The sequence below is a fragment of the Oncorhynchus mykiss genome, chromosome 11 (assembly GCF_057628025.1).
Source record: "Oncorhynchus mykiss isolate SJ-2025 chromosome 11, ASM5762802v1, whole genome shotgun sequence".
NCBI classification, from domain to species: Eukaryota; Metazoa; Chordata; class Actinopteri; order Salmoniformes; family Salmonidae; genus Oncorhynchus; species Oncorhynchus mykiss.
Genome location: NC_143032.1, coordinates 12,202,638 through 12,219,413, shown reverse-complemented (window position 1 = coordinate 12,219,413; position 16,776 = coordinate 12,202,638). Strand labels below are relative to the sequence as shown.

At 45.6% G+C, this 16,776-nt stretch overlaps 1 protein-coding gene and 1 long non-coding RNA gene across 2 annotated transcripts in view; one reads left to right on the top strand and one right to left on the bottom strand.

Annotated features, from left to right (window-relative positions):
* The window catches only part of LOC100136701 (sodium channel protein type 3 subunit alpha), a 151,917-nt gene that overhangs the window by 28,820 nt on the left and 106,321 nt on the right, over positions 1-16,776 (top strand). The window contains exons 6-9 of the mRNA XM_036934870.2: positions 11,257-11,398; positions 11,497-11,694; positions 12,007-12,192; positions 12,499-12,837. Coding sequence (XP_036790765.2) covers positions 11,257-11,398; positions 11,497-11,694; positions 12,007-12,192; positions 12,499-12,837 — 865 coding nt within the window. The remainder of the gene's footprint in view (positions 1-11,256; positions 11,399-11,496; positions 11,695-12,006; positions 12,193-12,498; positions 12,838-16,776) is intronic.
* Positions 7,984-8,569, bottom strand: LOC110535275 (uncharacterized). The gene is made up of 3 exons (XR_002475232.3): positions 8,457-8,569; positions 8,224-8,319; positions 7,984-8,090 (listed from the first exon to the last, which is right to left on the bottom strand). It is a non-coding gene; the product is annotated as an uncharacterized LOC110535275 (long non-coding RNA).

The following is a 16,776-nucleotide window of genomic DNA, read 5'->3' as shown; positions in this document are numbered from 1 at the left end:
AAAACACAATGTCAAATACAGGTAGCCTAGTCAAATAATGAACATCCAATCACATTAACCGTTACTCTCTCGCGGGAAACCTTCACTCTTGCACAGACATTTGGAAACGAAACATGACAATTTGAAAAATAAGCCACCAGAGTCTTTTGAGCGAGAATAAAGACAACTTTCGATTAGTAAGACATGTATAAAAGCAACAGATACCATTAATAAGAAGGGGCTAGAAGCGTCTTATATGGTGAGCTTCCGAGTGACTAGGACAGGCAAGCCCCATACTATTGTGCAGGACTTAATTCTTCCTGCTGCCGCGGATATGGCTGGGACAATGCTGGGGGAAAAGGCCCAAAAAATTATACAGACAATGTCTTCATCAAACAACACTGTTTTACGATGCATCAGTGACATGGCAGGAGATGTTTTGAAACAATTACTGCTTTGCATACAAGCCAGTGAATTAAATGCGTTACAGCTGGATGAGTCAACAGACCTGACGGGCCTGGCACAGCTCCTGGTATTTGAGAGAGGCATGCGTAGCCAAGTGAACATATGGGTCCAGTGAGTGGTTGGGCTGACTGGGGGACACGGCGATTCAGACAGTTAGCAGGCCGATGCTAACAGGCTAACGGTTAGTAGGCCGGGGCTAAACAAGTTAGCAGTTATCAGACCGGGTTAGCAAGCAAGCAGTTAGCAGGGGCTAGCAGTTAGCAGACTGGGGCAGGCAAGCTAGCAGTTAGTAGACTGGGGCAGTAGAAGGGGTACAGATATTGTAGCCCAGGAGTGATGGAGTTTGCTGTAGGAATTCGGGGATATGGAGAGAAAAATAGGTCCGGTATGCTCTGGTTTGAAGCACGTTGTACGAACTGGCGAGAGCTTTCCGAGCTAAAGGTTAGCTGATGACCGCTCGCAGCGGTTAGTTGATTGATAGCTGGTAGCTAGTTAGCTAGCTAGCTTTGGTATTCTAGTTCAGATGAAAATAGAAATACTTTAGGAAAAAAAAACAGATCCACACCACATTGGGTGAGGCGTGTTGCAGGAGAGTATTTTGAAGTTGAGGTTTAGGAAAAATATTAAGAAGAACGCAAAGAAAAAGTTATATACACATGGGACGAGACAAAGACGTCTGACTGCTACTCCATCTTGGATACACCTCTTGGATACACCTTATGCAGGTACTTTCCCGAAACAACTGGATTCGTTATCCTTTTCATGCCCTGCCTCCAGTTCACTTACCGATATCTGATCAAGAAAGCCTCATCAAAATTGCAACAAGCGGTTCTGTGAAAATTTTACTTAATCAGAAGCCACTGCCAAATTTCTGGAAATGGCTGCAGTCAAAGTTTCTTGCCCTTGGCAATTCACGCTGTTAAGTCACTAATGCCCTTTGTAACCACGTACCTATGTGAGAGTGGATTCTCGGCCCTCGCTAGCATGAAAACGTAATACAGGCACAGACTGTATGGAAAATGATTTAAGACTGAGACTCTCTCCAATACAACCCAACATTGCAGAGTTATGTTCATCCTTTCAAGCACACCCTTCTCATTAACCTGTGGTGAGTTATTCACAATTTTCAATTAACAAATAAGGTTTTATAAGCATGATGGCTAAATAAAGAGCAAAATTATTGATTATTATTATGTTATTATTTGTGCCCTGATCCTATAAGAGCTCAAATAAAAGTCCAAGTTGATTTGTCACGTGCGCCGAATACAACAGGCAGCACAGGAAGGGAATGAGCACGCACCCCTGAGGGACTCCAGTGTTGAGGATCAGCTTGGCAGATGTGTTGCTACTTACCCTCACCACCTGGGGCAGCCGTCAGGAAGTCCAGGATCCAGTTGCAGAGGGAGGTGTTTAGTCCCAGGATCCTTAGCTTAGTGATGAGCTTTGAGGGTACTACAGTGCCTTGCGAAAGTATTCGGCCCCCTTGAACTTTGCCACCTTTTGCTGCGATTACAGCTGTAAGTCGCTTGGGGCATGTCTCTATCAGTTTTGCACATCGAGAGACTGACATTTTTTCCCATTCCTCCTTGCAAAACAGTTCGAGCTCAGTGAGGTTGGATGGAGAGCATTTGTGAACAGCAGTTTTCAGTTCTTTCCACAGATTCTCGATTGGATTCAGGTCTGGACTTTGACTTGGCCATTCTAACACCTGGATATGTTTATTTTTGAACCATTCCATTGTAGATTTTGCTTTATGTTTTGGATCATTGTCTTGTTGGAAGACACATCTCTGTCCCAGTCTCAGGTCTTTTGCAGACTCCATCAGGTTTTCTTCCAGAATGGTCCTGTATCTGGCTCCATCCATCTTCCCATCAATTTGAACCATCTTCCCTGTCCCTGCTGAAGAAAAGCAGGCCCAAACCATGATGCTGCCACCACCATGTTTGACAGTGGGGATGGTGTGTTCATGGTGATGAGCTGTGTTGCTTTTACGCCAAACATAACGTTTTGCATTGTTGCCAAAAAGTTCAATTTTGGTTTCATCTGACCAGAGCACCTTCTTCCACATGTTTGGTGTGTCTCCCAGGTGGCTTGTGGCAAACTTTAAACAACACTTTTTATGGATCTTTAAGAAATGGCTTTCTTCTTGCCACTCTTCCATAAAGGCCAGATTTGTGCAATATACGACTGATTGTTGTCCTATGGACAGAGTCTCCCACCTCAGCTGTAGTTCTCTGCAGTTCATCCAGAGTGATCATGGGCCTCTTGGCTGCATCTCTGATCAGTCTTCTCCTTGTATGAGCTGAAAGTTTAGAGGGACGGCCAGGTCTTGGTAGATTTGCAGTGGTCTGATACTCCTTCCATTTCAATATTATCGCTTGCACAGTGCTCCTTGGGATGTTTAAAGCTTGGGAAATCTTTTTGTATCCAAATCCGGCTTTAAGCTTCTTCACAACAGTATCTCGGACCTGCCTGGTGTGTTCCTTGTTCTTCATGATGCTCTCTGCGCTTTTGAAGGACCTCTGAGACTATCACAGTGCAGGTGCATTTATACGGAGACTTGATTACACACAGGTGGATTGTATTTATCATCATTAGTCATTTAGGTCAACATTGGATCATTCAGAGATCCTCACTGAACTTCTGGAGAGAGTTTGCTGCAATGAAAGTAAAGGGGCTGAATAATTTTGCACGCCCAATTTTTCAGTTTTTGATTTGTTAAAAAAGTTTGAAATATCCAATAAATGTCGTTCCACTTCATGATTGTGTCCCACTTGTTGTTGATTCTTCACAAAACAATACAGTTTTATATCTTTATGTTTGAAGCCTGAAATGTCGCAAAAGGCCTTAAAGTTCAAGGGGGCCGAATACTTTCGCAAGGCACTGTATGTGCACTGGTGTGGAATGCTGAGCTGTAGTCAATGAATATCAGTCTCACATAAGTGTTCCTTTTGTCAAGGTGGGAAAGGGCAGTGTGGAGTGCAATAGAGATGACATAATCCGTGGAACTGTTTGGGCGGTATGCAAATTGGAGTGGGTCTAGGGTTTCTGGGATAATGGTGTTGATGTGAGCCATTACCAACCTTTCAAAGCACTTCATGCCTACAGACGTGAGTGCTACGGGTCTGTAGTAATTTAGGCAGGTTGCCTTTGTGTTCTTGGGCACAGGGACTATGGTGGTCTGCTTGAAACATGTTGGGATTACAGACTCAATCAGGGACATGTTGAAAATGTCAGTGAAGACACCTGCCAGTTGGTCAGCACATGCCCGGAGCACACGTCCTGGTAATCCGTCTGGCCCCGCAGCCTTCTGTATGTTGACCTGTTTAAAGGTCTTACTCACGTCGGCTACGGAGAGCGTGATCACACAGTCGTCCGGAACAGCTGATGCTCTCATGCATGCCTCAGTGTTGCTTGCCTCGAAGCGAGCATAGAAGTGATTTAGCTCGTCTGGTAGGCTCGTGTCACTGGGCAGCTCGTGGCTGTGCTTCCCTTTGTAGTCTGTAGTAGTTTGCAAGCCCTGCCACATAAGACGAGCGTCGGAGCCGGTGTAGTATGATTCAATCTTAGCCCTTTATTGACCCTTTGCCTGTTTGATGGTTCATCGCAGGGCATAGCAGGATTTCTTGTAAGCTTCCGGGTTATTGTCCCACACCTTGAAAGCGACAGCTCTGCCCTTTAGCTCAGTGCGAATGTTGCCTGTAATCCATGGCTTCTGGTTGGGGTATGTATGTACAGTCACTATGGGGACGACGTCCTCAATGCACTTATTGATAAAGCCAGTTACTGATGTGGTGTACTCCTCAATGTCATCGGAAGAATCCCGGAACATGTTCCAGTCTGTGATAGCAAAACAGTCCTGTAGTTTAGCATCTGCTTCATCTGACCACTTTTTTATAGACCGAGTCACTGGTGCTTCCTGCTTTAATTTTTGCTTGTAAGCAGGAATCAGGAGGATAGAGTGGTGGTCGGATTTTCCAAATGGCGGGTGAGGGAGAGCTTTGTACGCATCTCTGTGTGTGGAGTACAGGTGATCTAGAATTGTTTTCCCTCTGGTTGCACATTTAACATGTTGATGGAAATTTGGTAGAACTGATTTAAGTTTCCCTGCATTATCTTCTTACGCTAGCGTCCCACCTGGCCAACATCCGGTGAAATTGCAGAGAAATTGCAAACCAGCTCTGCTTCTTTCTACAGTCCACCTAAAGAATGGTCTCATTCTCCTCATTTTTTCAGAAACCAAGCCTGAAACAATGTCTAAAGACTGTTGACATCTAGTGGAAGCCATAGGAACTGCAATCTGGGTCCTATCCCATTACATACTGTATAGGCATTCAATTGAAAAGTACCCACAACAAAAATATCCCACTTCCTGGATGGATTTTGTTCTCAGGTTTTCGCCTGCCATATCAGTTCTGTTATACTCACATACATTATTTTAACAGTTTTGGAAATGTTAGAGTGTTTTATGTCAGTACTACCGTGCATATGCATATCCTGGCTTCTGGGCCTGAGTAACAGGTAGTTTACATTGGGCACCTCATTTGTCCTTGCTTGTTGAAGATAAAATATTTGTCTAATCTGAGGTGAGTGAGCGCTGTCCTGATATCCAGAAGCTCTTTTTTGCCATACAATAGGGTTGCAGAAACATTATGTACAAAATGAGTTTCAAATAATGTGAAAAAACACATAATAGCACAATTGGTTGGGCGCCTGTAAAACTGCTGCCATTTCTTCTGGTGCCATTTTGACAGAGCATCTTTGTCACTTCCCACGAGCTGGGTTCTGCCAAAAACTCACACTCATTCTTATGTTTAATAAATGTATCGTATAGTGCGTGTGTGTGGCAGGCTTACAATGATGGCAAAAAACACTGGCCTCTGGCGCTAGAGGGGCTGGAGGTTGAATGTTTGAAGGGGTAGGGGACTATGAAAAGTTTGGGAACCACTGGCATATACTATATATAGTGTACATTACTGCTCCCTTTTCAACAGCGTATTGTGATGAATCGTTAGGTAGTTACTATCTTCCTTGGGATATAGTCAATCCCCCCCCCCCCCCCCCCCCCCCCCCGATCCTCCTAACGGGACAGTGGCCAGGGCTCACTGCTGGTGCCCAAAATAACCCCATATCAGAATGCCCAGTTCCCTGGCCAGAGATAGGATAGCAGCCAATCACACACCCAGCTGCCGGAGTGCTGAGAGACTCCTCCCTGCTCAGTGTCTCCACCCTGCTGAGCGACTCCTCCCTGCTCAGTATCTCCTCCCTGCTGAGTGACTCCTCCCTGCTTAGTGACTCCCCCCTGCCCAGTGACTCCTCCCTGCTGAGTGACTCCTCCCTGCTGAGTGACTCCTCCCTGCTGAGTGACTCCTCCCTGCTCAGTGACTCCTCCCTGCTCAGTGACTCCTCCCTGCTCAGTGACTCCCCCCTGCCCAGTGACTCCCCCCTGCGCAGTGACTCCTCCCTGCCCAGTGACTCCTCCCTGGCCAGTGACTCCTCCCTGCTCAGTGTCTCCTCCCTGCTGAGTGACTTCTCCCTGGTGAGTTATTCCTCCCTGCTCAGTGACTTCTCCCTGGTGAGTTATTCCTCCTTGCTCAGTGACTCCTCCCTGCTCAGTGACTCCTCCCTGCTCAGTGTATCCTCCCTGCTCAGTGACTTCTCCCTGGTGAGTTATTCCTCCCTGCTCAGTGACTCCTCCCTGCTCAGTGACTCCTCCCTGCTCAGTGTCTCCTCCCTGCTCAGTGACTCCTCTCTATCTCTCGCTGACAAGAACACAACACGTTACACATAACAACAGGTTGCTGAGAGACTCCTCCCTGATCAGTGACTCCTCCCTGCTCAGTGTCTCCTCCCTGCTCAGTGACTCCTCCCTGCTCAGTGTCTCCTCCCTGCTCAGTGTCTCCTCCCTGCTCAGTGACTCCTCCCTGCTCAGTGTCTCCTCCCTGCTCAGTGTCTCCTCCCTGCTCAGTGACTCCTCCCTGCTGAGTGACTCCTCCCTGCTCAGTGACTCCTCCCTGCTCATTGACTCCTCCCTGCTCAGTGACTCCTCCCTGCTCAGTGACTTCATCCCTGCTCAGTGACTCCTCTCTAATCTCTCGCTGACAAGAACACAACACGTTACACATAACAACATAACAACAGGTTGCTGAGAGACTCCTGAGAGACTCCTCCCTGCTCAGTGTTTCCTCCCTGCTCAGTATCTTCTCCCTGCTGAAGATACTGGTGAGTTATTCCTCCCTGCTCATTGACTCCTCCCTGCTCAGTGACTCCTCCCTGCTCATTGTCTCCTCCCTGCTCAGTGACTCCTCCCTGCTCATTGTCTCCTCCCTGCTCAGTGACTCCTCCCTGCTCAGTATCTTCTCCCTGCTGAAGATACTGGTGAGTTATTCCTCCCTGCTCATTGACTCCTCCCTGCTCAGTGACTCCTCCCTGCTCATTGTCTCCTCCCTGCTCAGTGACTCCTCCCTGCTCATTGTCTCCTCCCTGCTCAGTGACTCCTCTCTATCTCTCGCTGACAAGAACACAACACGTTACACATAACAACAGGTTGCTGAGAGACTCCTCCCTGCTCAGTGTCTCCTCCCTGCTCAGTATCTTCTCCCTGCTGAGAGACTTCTCCCTGGTGAGTTATTCCTCCCTGCTCATTGACTCCTCCCTGCTCAGTGACTCCTCCCTGCTCATTGTCTCCTCCCTGCTCAGTGTCTCCTCCCTGCTCAGTGTCTCCTCCCTCCTCAGTGTCTCCTCCCTGCTCAGTGATTCCTCCCTCCTGAGTGACTCCTCCCTGCTCAGTGATTCCCCACTGCTCAGTGACTCCTCCCTGCTCAGTATCTTCTCCCTGCTGAGTGACTCCTCCCTGCTCAGTGATTCCTCCCTGCTGAGTGACTCCCCACTGCTCAGTGACTCCCCACTGCTCAGTGACTCCTCCCTGCTCAGTGACTCCTCCCTGCTGAGTGACTTCATCCCCGCTCAGTGACTCCTCCCTGCTGAGTGACTTCATCCCCGCTCAGTGACTTCATCCCTGCTCAGTGACTCCTCCCTGCTCAGTGACTCCTCCCTGCTCAGTGACTTGTCCCTGATGAGTGACTCCTCCCTTCTGAGTGACTCTTCCCTGCTCATTGACTTCATCCCTGCTCAGTGACTCCTCCCTGCTCAGTGACTCCTCCCTGCTGAGTGACTTCACCCTGCTCAGTGACTCCTCCCTGCTCAGTGACTCCTCCCTGCTGAGTGACTCCTTCCTGCTCAATGACTCCTCCCTGCTCAGTGACTCCTCCCTGCTGAGTGACTCCTTCCTGCTCAATGACTCCTCCCTATCTCTCGCTAACAAGAACACAACACGTTACACATAACAACAAGAACGGCGGGCAGGGTTTTGATTGCAGGGTAGGACCTGTATCCTATAAAAGTGATCTGATTCTGTAGCTGTTGCATGTTTTGGGCTCATCAACTGCCAAGTTTGTAGTGACACATTCTGTGCCGTCAAATTAGAGATGAAGGGTGAAAACATTAATTTAACCAAACCATGGTCCTTTTAATTACAGTGTGAGGCATTGTTATGTTTGAAAAGGTTTTTCCTGTTCCTCTTCATGTTGTAGTCCAGCATTTCTGGCTCAAATTAGATCCATTTATTGATGCCTCTGGGTGCCCCACTGTTAGAGATTGCAAACACAGGTGAGATTATAATCTGGGTCTCAGATTGACAGATCTAGGACAGGAACCATCACAAAATGACAGAGTTCAGAACGTTCAGAACGTTCCGTCTACATCGATGCGTGGCATTACCAATGGCAGGGAGGAGTACAGTATATCCACCCCTGTATAGATAGCACGAGTGCTCATCTTCCTCGGTGTAATCCCTGCCACTCTTTCCTGGTTTTCCTGAAAGGCCATAAGGATTTATGCCACTAGAAATTAACAAAACATTGTTCAGCTACCGTGTTTTTGTGGCTAACTATGGACTTGCGTACATGCAGCCATGATAACAATTACAGAAAACATGAAAAGGGTGTACTTACATGTAGATTCTGAAATTGAAAAAGTAGTAAATACATCTTAAAAACGATGATAGATTAAATTCTGTTTTATCTCCACTTCAGACGTGTTTATGTCGAGCCACTGTATGGGAATTGTGTTGGGGTATGTGTGTGTGTGTGTTTGTGTGTGTGTGTGATATGAGGCGAAGGCCAGGAAGAGCAGGGTTTAGGGCCTCCCATTAAGAGCGTCCCAGAGGCTGAAGTGGGGCCTGTCCATTAACAAGTCCTCAGAAACACAAAGACGTGTCTAGTGGGTGATAGAGCCCATTGCCCCACACCCTCACACTCTCCCTCCACATGCTACATCCGCGGCAAAAGCCGCTGAGAGATGGATGTTGCCTGCAGGGTTTGGGTTAATTCCACAAATTCAATTCTAATTCAATTCTCTCTCCCTGTAAATTCCATTTAATTCAATTCAAATTCCAGGTCAGTATTTGAATTCTGAGATGGTTCAATTTCTCTCAATTCCAGTGTTGGGAATTTAATTATTATAATTGACCTGATTCAATATTAACCCCAACACGTCCACAAATTAAAATTCCCTCATGCTTTGAGGCTGATCATGTAACTGTTCAGACAGCCTAGCTATACTGGAATTGTAGATGTACAAGTATACATTATTTAAAACATACCCTGAAGTACATTTTTTATACTACAGTATGTGAATTAAGCCCATCAACTGGCAAATGTAAAAATATTTAATTCCAATATAATTAAAAGATTCCAAAGATTTTGTTTTTACAAATCCAATTAAATTCCAATTCAAAAAGTCCAAACAGTCTATTTCCAATTAAATTCCAATTCCATAACTTGAACTGTTGAAATTGAAATTGAATTCAACATAAATTTTCCACTTCATGAGTGAATTCAAGAGTTGAATTAGAATTTCAAATTAAATTGAAATCAATCCTATCCCTGGTTGACACGTGTTGCCTGGTAGGCTTTTCAGGGATGGGTGAAGGGCTGAGGTGGTGTGAGAGGACGAGTGACTGGCGTGATGGCAGGTTGGTGGCGCCACGTCCTTTCAACTCCTCTTCAAGACACCCACCCATTTCACATGCCCCCCTAGCTCCTCTAGCCACTCTAGCTCGGTCCGTGTCTCAGAGGAAGCCGGGTGTCGGAGTCACTCACCTTTCTGTCATGGGGGTTCGAGGGGGTGGGGGGCATATCTAACGTGGGGTGGCATGCAGTGGCATTGCTCTGGGCTGACATCACCCTCTTAGGCCCGATAAGTGTTGTCTACACGAGGGTTTAGTCATGGAAAAGCATCTAAACCTGTCCCATTATGTCATCTACATATTTTGAACAACAATTCCATACTACTCCGATAAGCTGATGTACTATATGTGTGAAATTTCCCCTTGCTGAATTTATATTATCTGTAATAAGTGACTGCCATGACCTGTATGGGACATTGTCGCTTGGATAAATCCTGTGGACACAGTTATTTATCTTAATGGCCCCCCTTCTCTAAGATAACAGGCAGAGGATGAGCTCACTGTGCGGCAATGACAAGCAAATGAATGTGCATGAACTGTACACACTTAAAGCCTGTCGCATGCTTCCCAGCTGAAACAGTTTGCGTATATGTTACGCAGAAATGTTGTTGTGAAGTTTTTGATAGTTTTGGTGTTCGGTAGGTTTTTATGATGGCGTTTAGTTTTTTTTACTTGCGAAATACTGCACCAAACATCTTAGTTAAATCTAAAATTGTGAGACTAAGACATCCTCGGCATAAATGTCAGATTTTATTACAGATTTATCTAAGATTATTCAGACTATTTTGAGGAAGCGTATACTGGCTATGGTGTCTCAAAAGGGATAAACAGTCAAATTACTTTTTTCCCCAGATTTTTCAAGCGAAGGTCTTTTAAGGGAGTATTTGTACTTGCATTTATTATGGATCCCCATTAGATGTTGCTAAGGCAGCAACTACTCTTCATGGGGTCCAACAACATTAAAACAGTTCAGGCAGTTGACATTACAGTACATTTCACAACAGATTTCACAACACATTAAGTGCAAAGCACAGGCCACCTAGCCTAGTTCTGCTAGGAGCAAACCAACCCTCGTATGGGGTCACCTTAAAGAGGCAGCATATTGGTACGAGATCCAATCTTTTTCTACATTTCCTTTAGTATGTGTTTTTTTTTTTAGGATCTTAGGCCCCATCCAGAAACCCTGGCTCCTAACCCCTAAGCACAGGTAGATTTGAAATAATCATCTAGGTATGAGCAATATGGTTGCAGCTCCATCTTGCTCTCCATCTTCATAGGCTAAGTGGAATTTTTTGCCATATTGCCTAAACATATCCAATTCCTTCAGCTTTACACAAGTGCCTAGGTGTTAAGGAGCTAGGTGTTGTTGCTGGACGAGAGCCTTACGGCGTTATCTTGATGTTTTGTTTCTGGACGAGAGCCTTACGGCGTTATCTTGATGTTTTGTTTCTGGACGAGAGCCTTACGGCGTTATCTTGATGTTTTGTTGCTGGACGAGAGCCTTACGGCGTTATCTTGATGTTTTGTTTCTGGACGAGAGCCTTACGGCGTTATCTTGATGTTTTGTTTCTGGACGAGAGCCTTACGGCGTTATCTTGATGTTTTGTTTCTGGACGAGAGCCTTACGGCGTTATCTTGATGTTTTGTTTCTGGACGAGAGCCTTACGGCGTTATCTTGATGTTTTGTTTCTGGACGAGAGCCTTACGGCGTTATCTTGATGTTTTGTTTCTGGACGAGAGCCTTACGGCGTTATCTTGATGTTTTGTTTCTGTTTTCTCCCCAGGCATTGCCCAGATGGGTTTGAATGTAGGAAGGCAGGAAGGAACCCTAACTATGGTTACACCAGCTTTGACAGCTTTGGTTGGGCGTTTCTCTCCCTCTTCCGGCTGATGACACAAGATTACTGGGAGAACCTCTATCACCAGGTCAGTAAGGACACCTGGAAATGGTCAGCTTTATTTCAAACGATCTCCTAATTCAGTTCATAGTCTGAAAGATCCTGTGTCCATCCATCCCTCTTCAGACTCTGCGGTCAGCAGGAAAGACCTACATGGTGTTCTTCGTGGTGGTCATCTTCCTGGGGTCATTCTACCTGGTTAACCTGATCCTGGCTGTGGTGGCTATGGCCTACGAGGAACAGAACCAGGCCACTATCCAGGAGGCCTGGCAGAAAGAGAGGGAGTTCCAGCTGGCCATGGAGTGCCTCAAGAAGGAAGCGCAGGTAAGACAGAGTTTCATGTCGTCATTTTATGGCTAATGCTTTGGGAACTTGGACTGTAGACATACAACTGCAGATTTCTTTAAATTGGTTATCAGGTACTGGTATGGGACTTCTGTTAATTTGGAATGAGACAATATCCTGAAAAAGGACTATAGCTGTTGGCCCTAGGATTCTGTTCAACAGGCTAACATAGCCTTGATAGACCTAAAAGACTCAGGTTCGAAACCCAGTCACTCATACGTGAAAATGTTTTTCATAGCAAATCTAGGTAAAAATAAATGAACTGACGCTTTGCCTTCCAACGCTACTCAGAAAGCTCAAGACACAGATTCATTGATTTTCCTGGACCTGTCCCCTGGCCTGGCTCTGCCTGACAACAAGGAGTTGCAGAGCAGGAGGAGAAGTCTAGAGGGGCTGGTGGAGGAGACGGAGAACGAGGGAGACGTGGAGAAGGGAGACGTGAAAACATTAAAGGTGGATACAGTGGATGGGGGCAGGGTAAATATCATAATTATGTATTCGTAATGGATTGTTATTTAATCATGATGTTTCATCATGGATAAAACATTATGGATAAATACAAAACATGCTGAATCTGAAGTAGAATTTCAGGTTTTGTAGAGAAGTATGTATTTTGGTATATAGATCTTTGACCTTTCTGAATCTATAGTGATTAAAGGCAATCCTAATTTGTCAAAGAATTATCTGATTTCCAGGGTTTGAGTCAAGTATCTTACTCTTTTCTAACAGAAGACGTCCCTACCTTATAGCCCACTCAAAACTATTTCTCCACTCCCCCACCAGCCGACACACCCCCTCCTCATCCGCACCATCTCCACGCGCACTAGACGAGGAAGCAACGTCAGTATATTTAACTTCAATCGCCGGAACAAAGACTCAGAGGGTGACTTTGCCGACGATGAGCTCAGTGTCCATGGGGACAATGAGGGGACACACAGTCGTGCTGGGTCCCTGGTGGTCCCGTGGAGCACCAGACGCAGGCCCAGTACCTACAGCACGGGCAGCCGGGGTTCCCAGATCTTCCTCAACATCAATGGGAAGCTGTTTGTGGCCATGGACCAGAACGGGGTCACCCCGCAGGGCCTCCCAGCATGCACCATTGAGAGGGTCAAGGAGGAGAGTGTGAGTACTGAGTTTGATGTTTCAAGTTTTAATGTCACGTGCACAAGTATAGTGAAATGCCTTTCTTACAAGCTTCAAACCCAACAATGCAGTATTCAATATCAATGTAGCATTAAAAATAACACAAGGTAGAACAAACACAAGCAAGAAATACAAATAAGAAAAAGAACACGAGAAAGTAAGAAGCTATATACAGGGTCAACTCCAATATTACCATATGTACAATGTGCAGGGATACTGGAGGGATAGAGGTAGATATGTATAGGGGTAATGTGACTAGGCACCAGGATATACACTGATTGTACAAAACATTAGGAATACCTTCCTAATATTAAGTTGCACCCCCTTTTGCCCTCAGAACAGCCTCAATTCGTCAGAGCATTGACTCTACAAGGTGGCGAAAGCGTTCCACAGGGATGCTGGCCCATGTCGACTTCAGTGCTTCCCACAGTTGTGTCAAGTTCCCTGGATGTCCTTTGGGTGGTAGACCGTTCTTGATACACACAGGAAACTGTTGAGCATGAAAAACCCAGCAGCGTTGAAGTTCTCGACACAGCTACTACCAGACCCCATTCAAAGGCCCTTAAAAGTGTTGTCTTGCCCATTCACCCTCTGAATAGCACACATACACAATCCATGTATCAATTGTCTCAAGGCTTAAAAATAATTATTTAACCTGTCTCCCCCCCTTAATCAACACGGATTGAAGTGGATTTAACAAGTGCCATCAATAAGGGAACATAACTTTCTCCTGGATTCACCTGGTCAGTCTATGTCATGGAAAGAGCATGTTTTGTACACTCAGTGTATGATAAACAGATTAGCAGCAGTGTAAATTATGATTGTATGTGAGTGTGTGTGCATGTGTAGAGTCAGTATACATATGTGTTTATGTTACAGTATATGTGTGTTGGAGTGTCAGTGTGTGTGTGAGTGTCCTTAGAGTGTGCATAGTCACAGTGCAAACATACAAATTAAATACAAGGGTCAACTCAGATAGTCTGTGTAGCCATTCTGTTAGCTATTTAGTAGTCTTATGGCTTCAGGATAGAATCTGTTCAGGAGCCTTTTGGTGCCAGACGATGCATGAATACCGCTTACCATGCGGAAGTAGTGAGAACAGTCTATGGCTTGGGTGGCTGGAGTCTTTAATGATTTTCCGGGCCTTCCTTTCAGACCACCTGATATAGAGGTCCTGGATGGCACGGAGTTCGGCCCCATTGATATATTGGGCTGTCCGGATCACCGTCTGGTATGGATGCTATCAATGGTGCAGTTGTATAACTTGAGGATTTGATGCCAAACCTTTCCAACTTCCTGAGTGGAAGAGGCTCTGTTGCTCCTTCTTCATGACTGTGCGCGTTGACCATTTTAGTCCTTAGAGATTTGGACACCGAGGAATGCTCCACTGCAGCCCCGTCCGGACCCGCGGCCTTGCGAGTGTTGACCTGATTAAAGACCTTACACACAATGGCCCCAGAGAGCGAGATCACCCAGTCCTCTAGGTTGGGGGGGACCTCACGCACAGTGTTGTTATTGTCGAAGTGTGCATAAAATGCATTGAGTTAATATGGAAAATAAGCATTGTTGGGCAGATCACGGCTGGATCTTCCTTTGTAATCCTTAATGCCCTGCCACGCGGTGGGCATCGGAAACTGTGTAATATGATTCCACCTTATTCCTATATTGTCCTTTTGCTCGTTCGATGACTCTGTGCAGGTCGTAGCGGGACTTCTTGTACTTGTTCCTGTCCTTACCAGTAGGCTCAGAGTCGTCTGTGATAGCCCTGTGTGCGGTAGCTCTGTCCTTTATTTTAGCGCCAACCTCTGTGTTAATCCAGGGCTCTTGGTTGAGGAAGCGTCAAACCTTCTGTGGGGACAACATTGCCTATGCATTTCCATACGAAGCCGGTGACGGAGATGGTTACCTCATCGATGGATATCGCCGGGGTGTCAGAATAGATTCCAATCAGCGCTAGCAAAGCGGTCCTGTAGCATAATCTCTGATTCTGACTACCATTTCTTAACAAAGTGAGTCAAGGGTACTTCCTGTTTAAGCTTCTGCTTGTAAACAGTACGGAGTCATGATCTGATTTGCTGAATGGCGGACAAAGGAGGGCCTTGTATGCTTGTTGTGGGTAGAGTAACAATGGTCTAGGACTTTATTGTACCTTGTGGCGAAGGAGACTTGTTAATGGAAATAGGGAATCATGTGTCTTAATGCCACGGAGTTAAAATAGCTAGCGACAAGAAAGGCAGCCTCTGGGTGTAAGTTTTCCTGCTTGTTTATAGCCTTGTACAGTTTGTTAAGTGCCAGATTGTTATATTTCTTGTCCTGAGGTGAAATGTATACACCAGTCACAATAACAGCTGAAGACTCCCTAGGGAGGTAGAAGGGTCGGCATTTGACCATCGGTTATTCCAAGACAGGTAAACAATGGGTTGAGACTACCACTGCGCTCAAGTCAGCACACCATTTGTTGTTTATGAAGAGGCAAAAACCTCCCCTCCTTCATTTCCCTGACTCTACTGTCCTGTCCACTCGGTGAATGGAGAATCCATTGACCTTCTTGAGTTGTCCGAAAGCCATGTTTAAGAAAAGACGAGAATATTGCAGTTACGAGAGTCACGTTGGTGGCCAATCCGCGATCGGAGATCATGCATTTTATTATCATGTGACTGTACAGTGGCTTGTGAAAGTATTCACCCCCCTTGGCATTTTTTCTATTTTGTTGCCTTACAACCTGGAATTAAAATAGATTTTTTTTAAATAGGTTATGTATCATTTGATTTAGACTACATGCCTACCACTTTGAAAGATGCAAAATATTTTTTTGATGGTGAATTAAACAAGAAATAAGACAAGAAAAACAGAAAACTTGAGCGTGCAAAACTATTCACCCCCCAAAATCAATACTTTGTAGAGCCACCATTCTCAGCAATTACAGCTGCAAGTCTCTTGGGCCATGTCTCTATAAGCTTGGCACATCTAGCCACTGGGGTTTTTGCCCATTCTTCAAGGCAAAACTGCTCCAGCTCCTTCAAGTTGGATGGGTTCCCCTGGTGTACAGCAATCTTTAAGGCATACCACATATTCTCAATTGGATTGAGGTCTGGGATTTGACTAGGCCGTTCCAAGACATTTAAATGCTTCCCCTTAAACCACTCGAGTGTTGCTTTAGCAGTGGGCTTAGGGTCATTGTCCTGCTGGAAGGTGAACCTCCATCCCAGTCTTAAATCTCTGGAAGACTGAAACAGGTTTCCCTCAAGGATGTCTCTGTATTTAGCAGCATCCATAATTCCTTTAATTCTGACCAGTTTCCCAGTCCTTGTCGATTAAAAACATCCCATAGCATGATGTTGCCACGACCATGCTTCACTGTGGAGATGGAGGTTCACCTTCCAGCAGGACAATGACCCTAAGCACACTGCTAAAGCAACACTCGAGTGGTTTAAGGGGAAGCATTTAAATGTCTTGGTATTCTCAGGGCGATGAGACGTTTTGGGTTTGCGCCAGACATAGTGTTTTCCTTGATGGCCAAAAAGCTAAATTTTTGTTTCATCTGATCAGAGTACCTTCTTCCATATGTTTGGGGAATCTCCCAAATGCCTTTTGGTGACACCAAACATATTTGCTTATTTTTTTCTTTAAGCAATGCCTTTTTTCTAACCACTCTTCCATAAAGCCCAGCTCCTTGGAGTGTATGGCTTAAAGTGGTGCTATAGACAGATATTCCAATCTCCGCTGTGGAGCTTTGCAGCTCTTTCCAGGTTATCTTTGGCCTCTTTGTTGCCTTTCTGATTAACGCCCTCCTTGCCTGGTTCGTGAGTTTTGTTGGGCGGCCTTCTCTTGGCAGGTTTGTTGTGGTGCCATATTCTTTCAATTTTTTAATAATGGATTTAATGGTGCTCCATGGGATGTTCAAAGTTTTGGATATTT